Genomic DNA, 18,319 nt, shown 5'->3' with positions numbered 1-18,319 from the left:
ATATTTTCAATCTCATCAGGTGTCAGGCAGGAGACTGCATTCTCCGTCTGAACACGGAGAAGCTGGGGCGCAGAGAGGTGCCCTGTCTTGCCCATGTCGCAGAAGTGAAGCAGGTACAAGGCAGAAGTGGGCCTGGATTGTGCTTTTTACAAACTGAGGGTTGCTGGAGGGGAGGTGGGCAGGGGGATGGAGTAACTGGGTGATGGGCATTAAGGAGGGCACGTGATAGGATGAGCACTGGGTGTTAAACCCAACTGATAATTTATTGAACACTACACCTGAAACTAATGATGTACTGTAAGTTGGCTAATTGAATTTAAATTAAAAAAAAAAAAAGGTACCTTTTAAAGCTCTGTTCAGCATTCCATTCACCAGCTCTGTCAGGTTCAGGGCAGACAGATCGACCGACCTTGCAGAAAGCTCTGGAAAAGATTCGCGGATAATGTCACTGGCAGGCTTTTCTCACAACGGAAGTTCCCTGTTTCTGACATTCAGGCAGACATGCTTCCTCTTTGGACATTTACTGAACTCATACCCACAGCTGGGCGCAAGGAATTCAAAGATAAAAGGCAGAGCCTGCGCTCAGGAGGTGACAGCCGATGGCATACATCGTGACAAGTTAGATAAGAGAGGTCCACGTGAAGGACAGGAACACTTACTTAGTGAATAATTTATCTCTGCATTTGGAGACAGTAGGGATGGGTGGGAAATGCCCACGTACAATGGGAAGCCCAAGGAAATGGCACGAGTTCTGAACAGCACTGAATTTGGAAATGACTACAATATCTAACAGACAATGCCCGGCATCCCTAGGAAAAAGGTTTTTTAAAATTCTGCAATTCTGGGGGCGCCTGGGTGGCCCAGATGGTTAAGTGTCTGCCTTCGGCTCAGGTCATGATCCCAGGGTCCTGGGATCGAGCCCCACATCGGGCTCCTGGCTCCGCAGGGAGCCTGCTTCTCCCTCTCCCTCTGCCTCTCCCCCTCCTCATGCTCTCTCTCTCTCTGTATCTCTGTGTCACAAATGAATAAATCAAAATCTTTAAAAAAAATAAATAAAGGGGCGCCTGGGTGGCTCAGTTGGTTAAGCGACTGCCTTCGGCTCAGGTCATGATCCTGGAGTCCTGGGATCGAGTCCCACATCGGGCTCCCTGCTCGGCAGGGAGTCTGCTTCTCCCTCTGACCCTCTCATGCTCTCTCTATCTCATTCTCTCTCTCAAATAAATAAATAAAATCTTTAAAAATAAATAAATAAATAAAATAAAATTCTGCAATTCTGATGCTTGGGCTCCATTCTCACAGATTCAGGTTGAATACGTCTGGGATGTGGCCCAGACATCCCCAGCAAAATCAATCAACCAATCCATCACTCTCCCAGATATTGGTAGTGGGTAGCCGAGTGGAGAGACCCTGCTAGGTTAAAATCCCCCCATCTCCTAGCTATTCCCTGAACATCCAGCACAGCAGTTGACAGGTAGAAATAGTGGTTAATGCTCCTCTTTACATTTTTACTAACATGGTCTTTTTCAACGCTTACTTAACGCTCAGAGAGTTCTGTGGATCACACAATCTGAAGACTGGTGAGATGCTCCACTGGGTTGTGGGGACTGAGAGTGGGGGTCTGGAGAAGTGGGGGAGCTCCTTTGGCAGCTGGGGCCACCCACAGGGCCCTAAGGGAGGAGGGGACTCACCTGTGGTATCCAGAAAAGCCACCCCTTTTTCCTTCCTCTCTTCTCCAAGGCCAGGAGCTGGGGAGAGAAAAGGCTTCAGGGGAGACACAGGAACCCGCAACCCCAGCCTCAAGTTGCTGGAGAAACCCTGGGGGTCTCTACGCAGTGGCCTTGGGCTAGTGAAGGTCAGAATCGCCGGGCCTATGGAACGGAAGACTCCTCTCCTGACACTGTAGTCTCCTTGGACTGACCTTGGCCTAGAAATCGACATTTTAATAAACAGGCGGGTTTAGATCACCAGGCAGGGTATCTAATCTATCCCATCCCTTTACCGGATCAGGAAACCGGGACTCAGAGTGGACAAGAAACTTGCCTGAACAAGAGAGCCCAGAACCTGCTTCCTAAAAGCTGCAGAGCAGTGGCCGTTCGGAAATATCAGGTCACCTGCTCCCTCAGTGGGGTTCGTGCTATCAAAGAAAACGTCATGGGAAATCTTGAAATGCTTAAAGCATACATTCAGTCTTTATTCATTCAACAAACACTCACTGAGGGCCAAGCAATCATGCTGGGTGTTGGGTCTAAAGAGGTCGAAGGAAAGGGGCAAGTCTCCACCTCTGTGGGGCTTATAGTCTGTGCCTCGGGCGGGAGGAGGGACCCGCACGTGTAGCTGCACAATGAGGAGTGGTAGACGGGGCACGGCGGGATGCTTGAGCTCCTCTGTCAGGGCGCCCGGCCTGGTCTGGCGGGGAGGGGAGGGTCTCCCAGCGGAGGTGACAGAAAGCTCAGCTGTTTTGGACTAGGTGGCATTATGAGCATCCTGCATTTGTTGCTATTCCCGTTGCCATGGTTCTGTTTCCTGTTATATACCAGGGTACCAGGTGTCCATTTGACAGATGGAAAAACCAAGGCAGAGACAGGCTGAAAAATGTGTTCCAGAGTTCCAGAGCAAGTCAGGAGTCAAGGCTGGCCTAGTTACCTGTCACACCGAGGACAGGAGCCTCTTTTTCCTTTTTAATGTCTCTGTTTCCAGACACTGAAATAAAAGTTCTCATGAATGAAATAGGATTGTGAAAGCACAGCCTCACAATTTATAACAGCCTTCCAAGTCACCTTGTCCAGCATTCCCTTAGAAGGGTGAGGAAATTAAGGCCCCGGAAAGCGAAGTGATGTACCTACATCCCATATCTAGCTGGTGGCCCTGTTTCCCCTCCCCGGAGTCCCTGGTAACCACCTTTCTACTCTCTGCTTCTAAGAGTTTGACTATTTTGGATACGTCCTAGAAGTGGTGTCATGTAGTATTCATCCTTCTGTGGCTGGCTTGTTGCACTCAGCTTAATGTCCTCCAGCTCCATTCATGCCTTGTGTATGGCAAGATTATCTTCCTTTTTTTTTTTTAGATTTTATTTATTTATTTTGTCAGAGAGAGAGAGAGCACAAGCAGGGGGAGCGGCAAGCAGAGGGAGAAGCAGGCTCCCCACCGAGCAGGGAGCCCGATACGGGACTTGATCCCAGGACCCTGAGATCATGACCTGAGCTGAAGGCAGATGCTTAACTGACTGAGCCACCTAGGTATCCCGATTATCTTCCTTTTTAAGGCTGAATGGTATTTCATAATATGTACGTACCACATTTTCTTTATCCATTCATCTGTGGACGGATGCTTAGGGTGTTCCCGGCTTTTCAAGCAGCTTGTGGGAACTTCGATCCAGTTAACTTTGTCTGCTTAAGCCAGTTTGACCTTCCAGCAGGTATACTTCTTGGTTAAATACTGGAGCTTTGGGATCAGAGGTAGGTGGGGTCTGTGGTTCTCCTCCCCGACACATGGTTACTGGAGGAGGTGGGTTATGTGACCACAGCAGGAACTCTGAGACAGATGTTTGCCATCAGGCAGGCCCAAAGCTGGCATCCAGCCTGCTCTCCCATCTGGTGCTCTGAGTGGCCCTCCACCTGAGCGGTCTACATGATGCATCCCCAGTGACATTTGTGGTGGACACCGACTTCGCCTGTGACCAGGCCAGGAAGGAGAGACCTCCGTGCGGGTGAGGGATCGGGGTCATGTGGGCTCCCGAGCTCCAGGCTACAGGGGTGCTCTAGGCTATGGGGCTTGCAGGATTCCTGCGCCTGTGAAACCAGGTTGGTGGGCCCTGTGCAATCTTCCTAACCAAGAACTGTCTTTGGACACCCCTCCTTCCACCAAGGAAACATCATTTCCACCAGTCCTTTTTATAATTGCAAACCTGTGGGTGGATTTTGCTAACTATATTTGAAGTGTGAACTGAACAGCCCTGAAGCAGAAATTTCTGAATGGGATGCCATACAGAAGCAGTTTTCAAATAAATTGCCAGACGGAGAATGTATAACTATTGGTCTCTTTTTGTATAAAAAGACCACCATAGTAGTATAAGATAGAAGGTGTTGCTACTTTTCATACTTTTTCATGCTTACTATTTTAATCACCTTTCATCCTTTATGATTACCTGTGGAACAGAAATTTTTCCCATTTAAAGAGGAGGAAAAAGGCTCAAATAGGGGAATATTGATTGAATATTGATTGAAAATTACGCTGCTTAGAGACGCCTGGGTGGCTCAGTCAGTTAAGTGTCTGCCTTCCTCTCGGGTTGTGATCCTGGGGTCCTGAGATCCAGTCCCAGATCGGGCTTCTTGCTCTGCGGGGAGCCTGCTTCTTCCTCTGCCTCTGCCTCTCTCTCTCTCATGAATAAATAAATAAAATCTATTTTTTAAAAAAGAAAATTACACTGCTTATACACAAGAAATTGGTACAACTATTGTCCTCTGGGGAAGGGAAGAGTTTGGCTGGGGACCATCTTAACCTTATACACTTTTGTACCTTTTGCATTTTGAACCGCATGAGTGTAGTAATTAAAAATAAATAAAAATTAGGGATGCCCGGGTGGCTCAGTCGGTTGAGCATCCAACTCCTGATTTCAGCTCAGGTCATGATGTTGGGGGTGTGAGATCGAGCCCTGTGTTGGGCTTCAAGTCGGGCTCTGTGCTGGTCTTGGAGCCTGCTAAAGATTCTCTTTCTCTCTCCCTCTGCCTCTCCCCACTGCTCGCTCTCTGTCTCATGTGCTCCCTCTATTAAAAAACATTTAAAAATGAAGAGTAATCTCCCCAACCCACCCCCCATTATCCTGCTTGTTTACCAACAAGTTAGGAAAAGCAACCAGGCCCCTGCATCCTACGTGTTCCTTATGTTACAATGCATTCACTGTCTTGCTGTATAGCCAATTTCATAACATCAAAAAGTAAAAAGAAAAGACAAAGAAAGATGAAATTATTGCAAAGGTGATGATGGCACATGACAATACCTCCCATTATGAAATCTTCCATGGTTCATAGAATATCATGATCTTTGTGGATTTAATAAGATCATGAAAATCCAGGTGTGCCATGAACCATAAAGCAAGAGCAACTCCCAGGAACTATTCCTATGACAGAGCTTGAGCTATAGACGCAACATTAGGAGAAGGAAGGGAAAAATGAAGGGGGCGAAACCGGAGGGAGAGATGAACCATGAGAGACTATGGACTCTGAGAAACAAACTGAGGGTTTTAGAGGGGAGGGGGCTGGGGGGATTGGTTAGCCCGGTGATGGGTATTAAGGAGGGCACGTACTGCATGGAGCACTGGGTGTTATACGAAAACAATGAATCGTGGATCACTACATCAAAAACTAATGATGCATTGTATGGTGACTAACATAACATAATAAAATTAAAAATAAAAAAAAAAAAAAGAAAAAGTGAGACCGAGAGAAGCCAAAGAGTTTGTCCAAGACACAATGAGCTGGGCAGGAGCACCTGCCCCTTTACCTGTTGTGGGAAGGAGGGTCATGACCTTTTCCTTCTTGGCTTCTCCTTTAACAGCAGACACTAAAATAAGAGAGCATTCATCAGAGAATTATAACCCAAATTTGACATCATAAAATATTTCAAAATACTCATTTTAAAGATGAGAAAATTATGATCTGAAATGGTGACATGTCTTGCTCAAAATCCCACATGTAGTTTGTTCATTCAATTTAGTCATTGAATATTTATTGATCAACTGTAACAACACTAATGACTGACAGTGTTGTTTGGTAGCTGGACTTTAATAAGCATGAGTGTGTTAGGTGCTGGGGATACTATGATGAACAAGTGGGCATAGATTCCATCCTTATGGAGCTTACAGTCTAGTCAGGAAGGCAGACATGAAGGAAAAGAAGACTCAGGATATTATTGCAAACGATGTTGAATACTTTGAAGGGCACTTTTAGGGTGTGTAAGAGGGAGCCTGATTCATCTCAGTGGTCTGAAAGCTTTCTGGGAGGTGATGTGTAGCTGAGATCTGGAACATGAACAGTATTTGAATAGGATGTAACTGGCTGAGGGGGTATTCAGAGTGTAGATGAGAGTGTGTGCCCAGGGGCTGAGGTGGGCACAATTATTACTTTAAAGAACTGAGCAAAGGCCAACAGTGATACAGCACAAAGAATCGAGGAGGCAGGGTATTGTAGGAAATGGTGATGGCAAGGTGGACAGGGTCTTGTATAGCATGTGAAGGACTTGGGATAGTATCCAAAGAGAAGTAGGAAGTCACTGCATAATTTGGGGTAGGTGGAATGAGGGAGAAGCCTGGGAGATCACCCAGGCTGGTGAGGGGAGAATAGGTCATGGAGAGGCAAGAGGAGAAGCAGGGGCTGATTTCGAAAGCTCTCTTAGTGGCCCAGAAAAGAGAAGACAGAGGTTTGGACAAGAGTTGTAACGGTGGATGTGAATATAATTCTGTTGCAGAAATGGGACTCAAGTTCACAAAGTCAGAGGATAAAACCAGAAATGGGGAATTCATCATTGCCATTTTGATCAAAGTCATTTAGGATTCTGGCCTGAGACATTGGCTGCTGCCATTCTCCGAAGCCTAATGAAAACCCAAACTCATCATATAGAACAGGCACTTTTTGAAATCTGAGTGGACCTACCTGTGTTCCAAAGGGACAGGACACACGTAAGACCCACGCATAGCCTCACTGGAGGACAGGGTACCAGGAAGCCTGGCATGTCTGTGAAACTCTGGCCCACCTGGAAGGAAGCAAACAAGTCCTTGGAGGAAACAGGTTATATTACTAGGCACATGGATGCAGAATATCCTTGAGTCATTAGAAATACAATCTGTAGAAGGCTTTCAATAGTTAGGATAGGTTAGGTTATGTTGAGGTAACAAATTAACTCCATCATCTCATTGGCTTAATTCAACAACAGAAGTTGATTTCTTGTTTATATCAATACTTGCTGCAAATTGATGGGGAACTCTGCTCCACACAGTCACTCAGGGACCAGATTAATGGAACTTCGCTGCCTTGTAGTTCTCTCTCTGGTCCCTGTGGGCTCCTTAGTCATTGGTTCATTATGATTGTCGAAGGGACAGAGCTGGAGGATTATGCACCAACTCATATGCTCTGGCAGGAAGTGCCATGCTCACTTTTATTTATAGCCCATACCAGAATTACTCCCATGGCCCTGCATAACTGCAGAAATATGAGAATCTGGGAGGGGGATGCATGCATAGTCACAAACAATCAATGTCTCTTCCATGGGTTTTCTGGCTGTTTAGCTGGGAAATACCCTCTAAATACAGCATCACTGCTGCTTATAAATAGAAAAATAATATACGAATGCATGGGAGTGTTCACATTCCTTCCTTGTCTTCAGCACTGTGTGCCAGGCATTTGCTATACAGAATCAGCATGATAGTTCAAGCTGCAAAGCTGAGACTAATAATAATAATGGTGAAAAGTTATTGCGTGCTTTCTGTGTACCAGACACCACACAGAATGCTGCCCAATGCAAGTGAGGTTATCACTTAGTAATTACAATATCTGCATGCGTAGATATTTATGTAATGCCCATTTAATATACAGACTGCACAGACTTGGTTTGAAGAGAGCAGAAATTTGCCATTGGTAGAGAATGGAATAGACCTTGGAGAGAAGGAGAAAAGTCAAGAGCTTTCTCTTGGCCCTGGGGTTGGGAAAATGTCCCAGGAACTGAGCATCTTTGTAGCAAAATGTATTTGAAGAAGTTCTGCTGTCCGTTTAGGATGGAACCACCTTTGGAATTTTCTTGAAATATCCTAGTAAACATTTAAATTGCTTTTGAATTATGGGTAGATACTAGAATGGCATTTCTTCTAAATGCCACCCTGGACAGAGAGAGTCCTTACCAGGGGGCGAGAGACTAGGGCTTTCTTGTAGTCCTCTTACTCTCATAAATATGTTTACTCTCTGAATCTGCTTTCCTCATCTGCAAAATGGGGATAAGAAACCTAGCTCACTGGGTCTTTGTGAGGATTTAAGCTAATGAGTCCAAAGCATTTTACCCCGTGTCAGGCACATAGTAGGTGTTCAATACATATACCAGTCATTGTGTGCTGGCTGGTGACACAGGGACAGATCAGACATGCCCCTTTCCTCAGGCTGATCTATAACTTAGAGGAGATGGACACACGAGCAATTAATTCACACTCAAGGCCAACTGAGCTATATTCTCCATAGCGAGATTTACAATGGGGATGAGAGAGAGAGACAGACAGACAGGCTGCTGAGTCCAGGACTTAGCACACTCTCCAACAAAAGGGTACAGGGGTGAGGTGGGCAGGCAACATGGCAAACTACGTGAGGATTCTTTCCTCTGGCACCTCAACTGCTATGGAAACATCACCTCACCTTTCTGAGCCTTGTGTGTAAAATGGACAGAGTCATAGCCACCTTGAAGATATTTCATGAAGATTAAATGAGATCAAGAAATATGGCCCTTAGCGCAATCTCTGGACTAGGGTAGATACTTAGGAATCTTAATTCCTTTTTTGTTCTCTTGTCTTTTTCTCTTTTCTCTTCCTCCCCCTCCCCCTCCTCCATCTCCATCCTGGGGCCCCACATCATAGCAGAGGTGTGAACAGGTACAAATATATAGTTGAAAAATAATTATCTGTATCTATATAATGGATACATTTCCCTTTTTTGACTCCTGCTTCACTGTGTTAACCACTGTCTTCCATTTACGACGAATAAACACGCTAATATTTGTTACCTTAAGAATGCATTTTTTATTGATTTTTTTTTTCTTGGAGAAAAATGTCTTTTTCCTTCTGTCTAGTTTTTTATTTTTGACCATTGGCCCAAACTGGCTCAATCAGCTCAATCAGCTCAATTGGCTCAATAAGCTATGTGTTTGGAGTGGGTTTTCCAAATCAAGCAAATGAAAATACAGGACACCTAGTTACATTTGAATTTGAGATAAACAATGGATAATTTTTTTCATATATCTCAGGTGGTATTTGGAACTACCCTAGTTTGGAAAGTGGGAGAGTTTTATTAAAGAGAACTTGCTTTTACCGCAGGCTGGATGCGGCACTGAGCCAGGAGTATTGCTCGGGGAGGTCTCTGCTGCACTAAACAGAATTTGTGGATTGAACACGTGAGCTGAGAACCGTGAGTGTCACACCCTCTAGCCTTCAGATAGCTCTCTCTCCTTGTTCTAGCATTTCCACATTGCTGCCTTTTGCTTTTAGCCCCATTGGACCCCAGAAAGAGCAATGAGAAGATGGAGGGAGATGTAGGCCGCATACAGTGGTTCGTGGGGCCGGGGAGGCTCTGTCCACCCCGCAGCTTACACAAGCAGAACTGGCTGGATTTTGCCTTTCAGCCAAACTAAGGAGGTCAGGCCTCTCTTGACGCCCCCGGGGGAGCTAGGCCACCGTGGGCCACTCTAGGGCAGGGGGAGGGGCTGGGGTTAAGTCAGAGACACTTGATTTTAATCTTGAGTTGGCCATTGACTGGTGCTGTCTGGATTAAGGCACCTGACCTTCATTCACTCAAAAACAGTTGTGGAGTGCAGGGCATTACCAGCACGACCCTGGAGCCCGACTGCCTGGGTTTGCTTCCTGGCCCTGCCTTTCGATAGCTGTGCAAGTCACTGAGCCTCTCTGTGCCTCAGTTTCTACCCAACACTCTCCTGAGGACTAAAACATAGTAAACAGTGTCTGCCACAGAACAAGTGCCATGTATATGTTTAACCAGTAGAAGTTGTGGTACTTAAAAGACATTGGCACTCCAATAGCAAGCAAGACAGACTGGATTCCTCATTCCGACAGAAACACAGTCCTTAAAGCCATATCTTACAAAGACTGGATCAGATGTCCAAAAATTTACCCTCAAACTAAGTTATCATTTCAGTGCATTCCCCGTGGCTCTTATTGGATAATTATTCATGAATCATTGTTTTCTTCAGTGACATTGGCAGAAAAGCTAGTCGTATGACAGTTTGACAACAATACTAATGTGCCGACAAGGATCAGAATATGCTGCCCCCGAATATGCCACCGAAGGCCAATGAGAATGAACAGATGCAGAAACAAGCCTTCCCAGAGCCTCTGTTATCTGATTAAGACAAGAATTTTTTCTTAAGATTTTATTTTTTTATTTGAGAGAGAAAGAGGGTGAGAAACGTTCAAGCAGGGGGAGCAGGAGAGGGAGAGGGAGAAGCAGGCTCCCCGCTGAGTAGGGTGCCCTACATGGGGCTCGATCCCAGGACCCTGAGATCATGACCTGAGCCAAAGGCAGATGCTTAACTGCCTGAGCCACCCAGGTGCCCCAAGACCAGAAACTTCTGACAATGAGGACTGTTACAAATCCCCTCTCCCTGGAAAGTCACACCAAAATGGGCCTGCACACACAAACCCTATCTTCCACCAAAATAATCCCTATCTTCCATTTGTTTCCCCAGATCTTTACCTTCCCACAATTTAGGACCCTGGGAGCTCAAAACCCTTTTCCTCTCCTTGTCACTTCCCCACAAATTTATCATCCTTCTGTTAAAATGATAGGTAAGCCTCAGGGCCTGACCAGATCTTTTCATTTCATTTCTGGGAGGCCCATCATATGCATATGACATAAACTTTTTCTCTTGTTAATATGTCATTTGCCAGTTCAATTTGCATGGCCCCAGTCCATGAACCTAAGAGGATAGAGAAAACATTTGTTTCCTCTCCAACAGTGTAACTTATGGAACCTCAATTCTGGGGCATCATGTCTGGTATTTTACCTTCTCAAGCATCTCTTGGGAAAGACAAAGATATTCCCATCATATGAGAGCAGGACCCAGGGATCAGAGGTGGAATCCCCTGCTCGTGCTCCGACGACTCCTAAGTGGGAGCACTCTTTTGAACCAAAGTCTCTCAGACATGAAAGAAAGTCTGTTTCCTTTTTCACCATGTTCCACTCTACCACCTTCCTCTTCTAAATACCATCCCCAAGTGCCACGAAAGGCTTGATGTTGTAAACAAACAGAATTGATCATTTCAAAGTGTTTTGGTGGGCGGAAGGGGTTAGAAATCCAGTCACGCTCCTGGGAGTAGGGATGAGAAGTGCTGTTATGCCTGAGCCAAGAATCTGCCCAAGAGTCTTGTCAAGTGAATTTACAATATGTCTGCATTTTATTGGCACTAGCCCTGGAGCTGGAAATGTGAATGGAGGGAAGAAACCTGCTGGAGCCTTAATTAAACATTGTGTTGCTTCCAATTAACAAAGATCACAGATCCACCAGGGTTTGTTTGGCCGGCCAAGTAAACCTACCTTCCCCACTGTACTTTGCAGCCAAAAGATGCCCAATCAGATACAGAATAAATGCCATGTTCCATGGCGAGGTAAAAACTCACACAGAAGTCCCACCTCATTTGGGTCAGCCACAGGGAGAGCCTCATGGTTCTCAGTATCTTATGATCCATTCACTTGGCAACCTTCCACACAAGGATCAGCTCCCTCTTCTGCGGAGGACCCAGAGGCTTGGGGGTGCCAGACAACTTGCCCAAGGTCCTTAAACTGCTGAGTGGCAGCGGGCTTCCCACTTGGGCAGGCAGTCGGCCCCAAGGCCCAGGAGACAACCCCAGAAGGCGAGCTACTGCTTCTGCAAGAAGAGTTAATGCAGAAACTCTATAAGAAGAGTTAATGCAGCAAAAGAAGTGAAGAATCTAATATTTGTTGACTGTCTGATATGTTTGCGGAAACCAAGGCTCAGACAAGCGACTGGCCCAACAGAACGCAGCCGAAAAGCCAGGACTGAAACCCCCTCTGTTTTGCCACCCAAGTCTGTGGTTGGCTGGCCGCTGACTAAGAAAGGATACTTTTTAGCTGTTGCTTTGCTATCAGACAGTTTTTAGGGCATTCTTTTATCCGCATTCCAATTTTTTTGGATTAAAGATGATGTTTCCTTTATCATAGATGTGAGGACAGGCCATCCCAGCAGATGACTGCATTAAGATTCTAATCAACAGCTTAAGGGAAAAAAACCAGAAAGAGACAGTGATCAAGGGGTGGAGTCTTAGCTTAAGTGCAATGTAGATAGTGGGTGATAGAAACTTCTGTCATTCAGCAACCAGGAACCCAGAGCTGGGGAATGAGAGCAGAGGCATCCCTTATCTGGTTTCATGCTTTGGGGAAGAGAGGAAACCAAAGGGTTTTAAAGTATCTACAATATATGACTTACCTGTCTCCTGAGCAGGATAAATGACTTCAAAGAATTTAAGCAGTCAGAAAGATTAACAGCTAAGTCAGAGCTGTGGGGTTTATATGAGTTCTTAGTGAAAGACACAGAGGATGGGGGTGGGGAAAAGCTTGATAACTTTGCTTTAAATCCTTCAGAAAAAAAAAGAAAAAGAAATAATAATCCTACCAAGAACTCAGGGCGGTGAAACAGGATCAACCCCGTCGGAAAAAAATGCCTTTACTAAGGGCTGAATAGACTCCGTGAGCAGAACGACAATGCACTGATTCAGCGTGGGATGGGAAGCCTCTTCTGACAGTAATTACGTGTACTGAAGGAGCAGAACAGGATCACTAGGTGATGATTTTCCCTTCCTGTTGTAAAGGTCTGTTAGCCAGGCATCACCTGGCATGCAGGCCAGCGCAAGTCTTCTGAAGAAATGGCTCGGTCCTGTTGGTCAATTTTAGCAGGTGCCCGGAGCAGGGCAGGCAAGCCTCACCCCCTCCATGTTTTTATAAGGCCTAAAATAGTTTTACATTTTTAAATGGTTGAAAAAAAATAAAAAGAACAGTATTTCGTGACCTGTAAAAACGATAGGAAATTCACATTTTGGTGTCCACAAATGAAGTTTTATTGGCACATTGCGACACGTATTCATTTACGTGCTGTCCGAGGCTGCGTTTGTGCTAAAAGGGACAGAGTTGAGGAGTTGTGGCAGAGACGGATGGCCCACCCAGCATGAAATATTGAGTGTCTGGCCCTTTACAGGAAATGTTTGCTGACCTCAGGCCTGGAAGCCCCTGCAGAGTCAGATTCCTCCCACTCTTACCACCCAAGTTCAAGGTTGATTTTTCTTGTCTAGACTGCTGGCTCTTCTGTTAAGTTGTCACCTGTTGTACCACGCCTTGCTTCCCTGAACAAATTTGCCTTATATCAGCCAGAGAGATCTTGCTTTAAACAACTTTGCTGAGGCCCAATTTGCATACTATTAAATCCACCCATTTTCAGTGTACAATTCAATGGCTTCTAGGTAATTTAACAAGTTGCCTACCATCACCACAATCTAGTTTTAGAACATATTTGTCACCCCAGTAAGATTCTTTGTGCCCATGTATGGTTAATCCTCCTACCTCTACCCCAGCTGCAGGCAACCATCTACTTTTCATTCCTGTAGATTGGCCTTTCCTGGACATTTCATATCCACAGAATAACAAATATGTGATCAGAGAAATCTTTCTAAAGCATGAATCAGATCAGGTCACAATCTTGCTTAAAATTCTCCCATAGCTTTCCCCAGTACCTGGAATAAAATTCCACCTCTTTGCCCTGGCCCACAAGGGCTCACATGGCTCCCCTCTTCCTAAGTCTTGAGCTGCGTCTCACAGTACTTTTTCCCTTGTTCATAGCCTTGGAGTGACAGCCCCAGATACTTCTCCCTTGCTGTTCCGTCTAATTGGAATGCCCTTCCCCTGCCTTCTCTAAGGCCTGACCCCTTCCTAGCCTTCAGTTATCAGTATAAATACTGCCTACAATGGAGTGTGTGTCACCAAAGGATGCTCTTGTAATTACTCTGCTTATCATTATACATTCTAATTATTCTGTTTATTTATTGGCTTGATTATGGTCTGATTCCCTGCCAGAGATGTCAGATTCATGGGCTCAGGGCCCTCCTCTTTCATATTCACCACGATGTTCCAGGATCTAGTGCAATGCTTGACATAAATATTCATCGAAGGAGTGAATAAATCAATTATTATTCAGCTAGACATTTGATAAAATCTCCTAACTGTTCTTTCTCCTTTTTGATCCATCCTCCGTATTTCTGTCCATTAGAAATATAATGCAAACGACACATGCAATTTAAAATCTTCTAGGGGCACCTGGGTGGCTCAGTCATTAAGCATCTGCCTTTGGCTCAGGTCACGATCCCAGGGTCCTGGGATCGAGCCCCGCATCGGGCTCCCTGCTCGGCGGGAAGCCTGCTTCTCCCACTCCCCCTGCTTGCGTTCCCTCTCTCGCTGTCTCTCTCTCTCTCTCTGTCAAAAAATAAAAATAATATCTAAAATCTTCTAATAGCCACATTTATAAAGTAAAAATGAATCAGGTGAAATTAATTTTAAGAATGTATTTTAGTTAACACAATATCTCTAAAATAGTATCTCAACATTAAAATCAATATTAACGATCATTAATAAGATTTTTCTGTACTAAGTCTTCAAAAGCTGGTGTGTATTTTGTACTTACAGCCTCTCTCAATTTGGACTAGTCTTATTTTAAAGGCTCAATAGCCACCATGGCTGGTGGCTACCATGTTGGATAATGCCGCTGTCGAAAATCGAAGTGATTTTCCCAGACCACAAAACTGACCATGTCACTCCCCCCTTCACTGGCACCTCATCCCCTCTCAGATGAAGCCTGGGTGTGCTAGTCTGACCCATGCAGAGTTCTCCACGATCAGACACCGGCCCCCTCCCCCTCCTATCTCTGTCACCCCTGACCTCACACGTTCTTCTCCATCAACACCAGACAGCCTGGGCTTCTTACTCAAACCACGTCCTTGCCACTCCCCTTCCCGTGGGCCTTCCTCTTGCTGGAAGGCTATGAGCAAGGGAGAAAGCAGCATGAGATGTTACTAGAGAATTAGGAAGCCCTGTGGGCCAGGGTGAGGGACTGGGATTTAATTTAGCTGTTGGAAACAGCTGTGGGAGGGTTTAAGCAAAAGAGAGACATGATCTAATTCATGCTTTTAAAATAGGCCTTCGGCTGCTACTTGCTCCTTGCATCTACCCACACCCCAAATTTCACCTCATCCTTTTTTTCCTCTTCTCTTTTTTCTTCTTTTTTTCCCCAAAGATTTTATTTATTTGAGAGAGAGAGAGAGAGAGCAAGAGCAGGGGGGAGGGAGGGGCAGAGGAAGAGAGCGAAGGACAAGCTGACTTCTTGCTGGGCAATCTTGGGGTTCTGGGATTGAGCCTCACCTCATCCTCTTTATCTTCACCTCAAACATCCCCTTTACCAGGAAGCTTTCTCGGATACCCTCCCATCCCATTAAGGGTATTGCATTCATATTCGTCCTAGCCTGCTGTGCAGGGGTGATCTGTTTGCTTGTCTGTCCCCCTCAGGAGGTTGTACACACCTTCAGGGCAGGTCCCCCTGTACTTCAAGTGTCCTGCACCCTCAGCCCCCACCCTGGAGTCTGACAGACACATGACAACCAGCAGTTTGACGACTGAGTGCATGAATGTTTGTTTTCTGCCCTTGGTTTTTCATTTGGCTCTCAGAGGACTCCTATTTTTTTTTTTTTTTTTAAAGATTTTATTTATTTATTTGAGAGAGAGAATGAGATACAGAGAGCATGAGAGGGGGGAGGGTCAGAGGGAGAAGCAGACTCCCTGCTGAGCAGGGAGCCCGATGTGGGACTCGATCCCGGGACTCCAGGATCATGACCTGAGCCGAAGGCAGTCGCTTAACCAACTGAGCCACCCAGGCGCCCCCCAGAGGACTCCTATTAATAGCCCTTTTTATTTTCTGGGCCTATCACCTTTTATTTATTACTCTGCCCTATTCAGTCTGCATCTTAAATGATTCCTGGAATGTAGATGCTGGAAGGGATTCATCGGGTTTCTCTTTTTCACTCAATGTTCCTTGAGCTCCTCCTCAAGGCAGGTGTCATGCTAAGGACTATGGACACAGGGGTGGACAGTTCTCTGTCCTTGCCCCCAGGGAGCTCACTGTCTATGAGTCATGGATGATTACAATGCAGCATGAGCAGGGACACACAGGAGTGTGACAGCTCTGGAGAGGGCCACCACACTTGATCTAAAGTATGTCAAGGAAAGCTTCCTGAAGGGCCATGATTTTAAATGACACATGCCGGATAAATATTTCAGAGCTAAAGAGTGGGGGAGAGTAGTGATTTCGCAGACTTTGATGTGTATTAGAATCTTTTGGAGGGGGCGCCTGGGTGGCTCAGTCGGTTAAGTGTCCCGACTCTTGATTTCGGCTCAGGTCATGATCTCAGGGTTGTGGGATCGAGCCCCGCATTGGGCCCTTGCTCAGCGTGGAGTCTGCTTGTCCCTCTCCCTCTACACCTCCCCCTACCCATCTCTAAAACAAACAAACAAACAAAGAAATAAAATCTTAAAAAAGAAAAGAATCTTCTGGAGGGCTTGTTAAAATCCAGATTGCTGGGTGTGGTCCCAGAGTGTCAGGGTCTGGTCTGCCCGGGGCCATTTGTGACGAGCCCCCGGGTACTGCTGCTGTGCTGGCCGGAGGCAGAAGCTGCACAGAGACCCCGGACGTTAGCACAGCCTCGGAGCAAGCAGAAAAGGCAGATGGTTCAGGCTGGCTGGAACCCTCTCAGGAGGTGCGGAGAGGTGGGGGTGTTGTTGGAGAGGGACGAGGCCAAACCCTGTCTACAAGAGTAACATAGGAGACTTGTTTCACCTGTTCGGGGTGTCGGGACCCAGCTCTGAATAAGCAGGTGGAGATCTCCTGCTCTCCAGGCTTGTACATTTCAGTTTGGGGACATCAGTTACCTCCAAGTCACTGTTTTCATCTGTGAAACGGAGATCACGACAGTAGCCTCCGCAGAAGGTTATCGGGATTGAATGGTCACAAGGAAAGAGCTTACAACACCTGGTTGCTAGCAAACATTTGATCATTGTTACCATTATCTGTCTAGAAAGATCGCATTTCCCCACTTTTGGCTGATTCCTGTGAGACATGCCTGTTGTGCTTACAATGAAACTTCTGGGTGAGGTGGGGGAAAAAAAGCCATAGCTGTGGTCTGGCTTCTGTGATTGGAAAGCTCTGTGGCCTTGGTCAGCTGCTTAACCTCTCTGAGCCTCATTTTCGGATTCTTAAAAATGCAGTACAAAAAGACAAATATTGCATGATTCCACTTACATGAGGTCCCTAGACTAGTCAAAATCATAGAGACAAAAAGCAGAATAGGGGTTGCTGGACTCCGGGAGGGGGAATGGGGAGTTAGTGTTTAATGGGGACAGAGTTTCCATTTTACAAGATGAAAAGAGTTCTGGAGGTGGATGGGATGATGGCTGCCCAACGGTGTAAATGTACTGGACACATGGAACTGCACTCCTGAAATGGTCACTGCGGGATGTCTCTACTCGAAGCCCCCGTTCACCTCCTCTCTCTCAAGGCCACTCCCATTGGGCATGAGACCAGCATCCCAGCAGGACTGACCTTGTCAAGGTCACCATGACCTCCACAAGGCCAACTCCTCCTCTCACTCAACTTCTCAGTAGCACTTGGTGCCACAAGTCGACCCCTTGCTCCTCGAGACCAGGTCTGCACTCGGCATCCCCACCATCACACCCTCCTTGTTTTCTTCTCTCTCATCAACTGCTCTGCTCAGCCTCCCTGGCTGGGTCGCCCTCATCTCCCTGACTGCTGGACATTACAGGGTACAAGTCCTTGGATATCTTCTTTCTTCTCTCTACACTTGCTCACTTGGGGATGCCATCTTGTCTCATGCTATCTACATGTTGTTGAATCGATTGATTGATCGATTAATCAAAAGATGACAGATACAGAGATGCAGCTTCAGCCCCTAAGAATCTCCTTCACTACACACTCAACCATGTATAAAATATTTCCACTAGATGCCCCACATGCATCTCAAATTTAACATGTAAAAAGCCAAATTCCGGGCACCTGGGTGGCTTAGTTGGTTAAGCATCCGACTCTTGCTCTCAGTTCAGGTCTTGAACTCAGGGTCGTGAGTTCAAGTCCCTCACTGGGCTCCATGCTGGGTGTGGAGCCTACTTAAAAAAACAAAATAAATTCATGTCCTTATTACAAAACCGGCCCCTTCCCCAATCTACTCCTATCTCAGTTAATGATACCTTCATTCCTCCAGGTACTCAATAAAGAATCTTATAATCACCCTGGATTCTTCTGCTTCTCTCACACCTCATATTCAATTCATCAGCAGACCTTGCCTTTTTGACTTCAAATATATCCAGATTCTAAACATTCTCACCACTTCCGGCACTGCCGCTCTGGTCCAAGCTACTCTTGGCTCTCACCTGGATTATTACTAATGCGGTGTGGCCTCTGATTAACCTCCTTGCTTCTGCCCTTTCTTCTG

The 18,319-nt window shown here is 46.0% G+C and overlaps 1 protein-coding gene across 1 annotated transcript in view; it reads right to left on the bottom strand.

The window, feature by feature from the left end:
* HHLA1 (HHLA1 neighbor of OC90) overlaps positions 1-6,744 on the bottom strand; it is a 33,728-nt gene extending 26,984 nt beyond the window's left edge. Inside the window, exons 1-4 of the mRNA XM_078071659.1 lie at positions 6,648-6,744; positions 5,500-5,559; positions 1,689-1,745; positions 342-422 (exon numbers count right to left, since the gene is read on the bottom strand). Of these exons, the coding sequence (XP_077927785.1) occupies positions 342-422; positions 1,689-1,745; positions 5,500-5,559; positions 6,648-6,726 (277 nt within the window). The 5' untranslated portion in view covers positions 6,727-6,744. The remainder of the gene's footprint in view (positions 1-341; positions 423-1,688; positions 1,746-5,499; positions 5,560-6,647) is intronic.
* Between the last annotated feature and the right edge of the window lie 11,575 nt (positions 6,745-18,319).

This window comes from Halichoerus grypus, chromosome 5 (genome assembly GCF_964656455.1).
Source record: "Halichoerus grypus chromosome 5, mHalGry1.hap1.1, whole genome shotgun sequence".
Taxonomy (NCBI): Eukaryota; Metazoa; Chordata; class Mammalia; order Carnivora; family Phocidae; genus Halichoerus; species Halichoerus grypus.
This window is presented reverse-complemented; position numbering and strand designations above follow the sequence as displayed.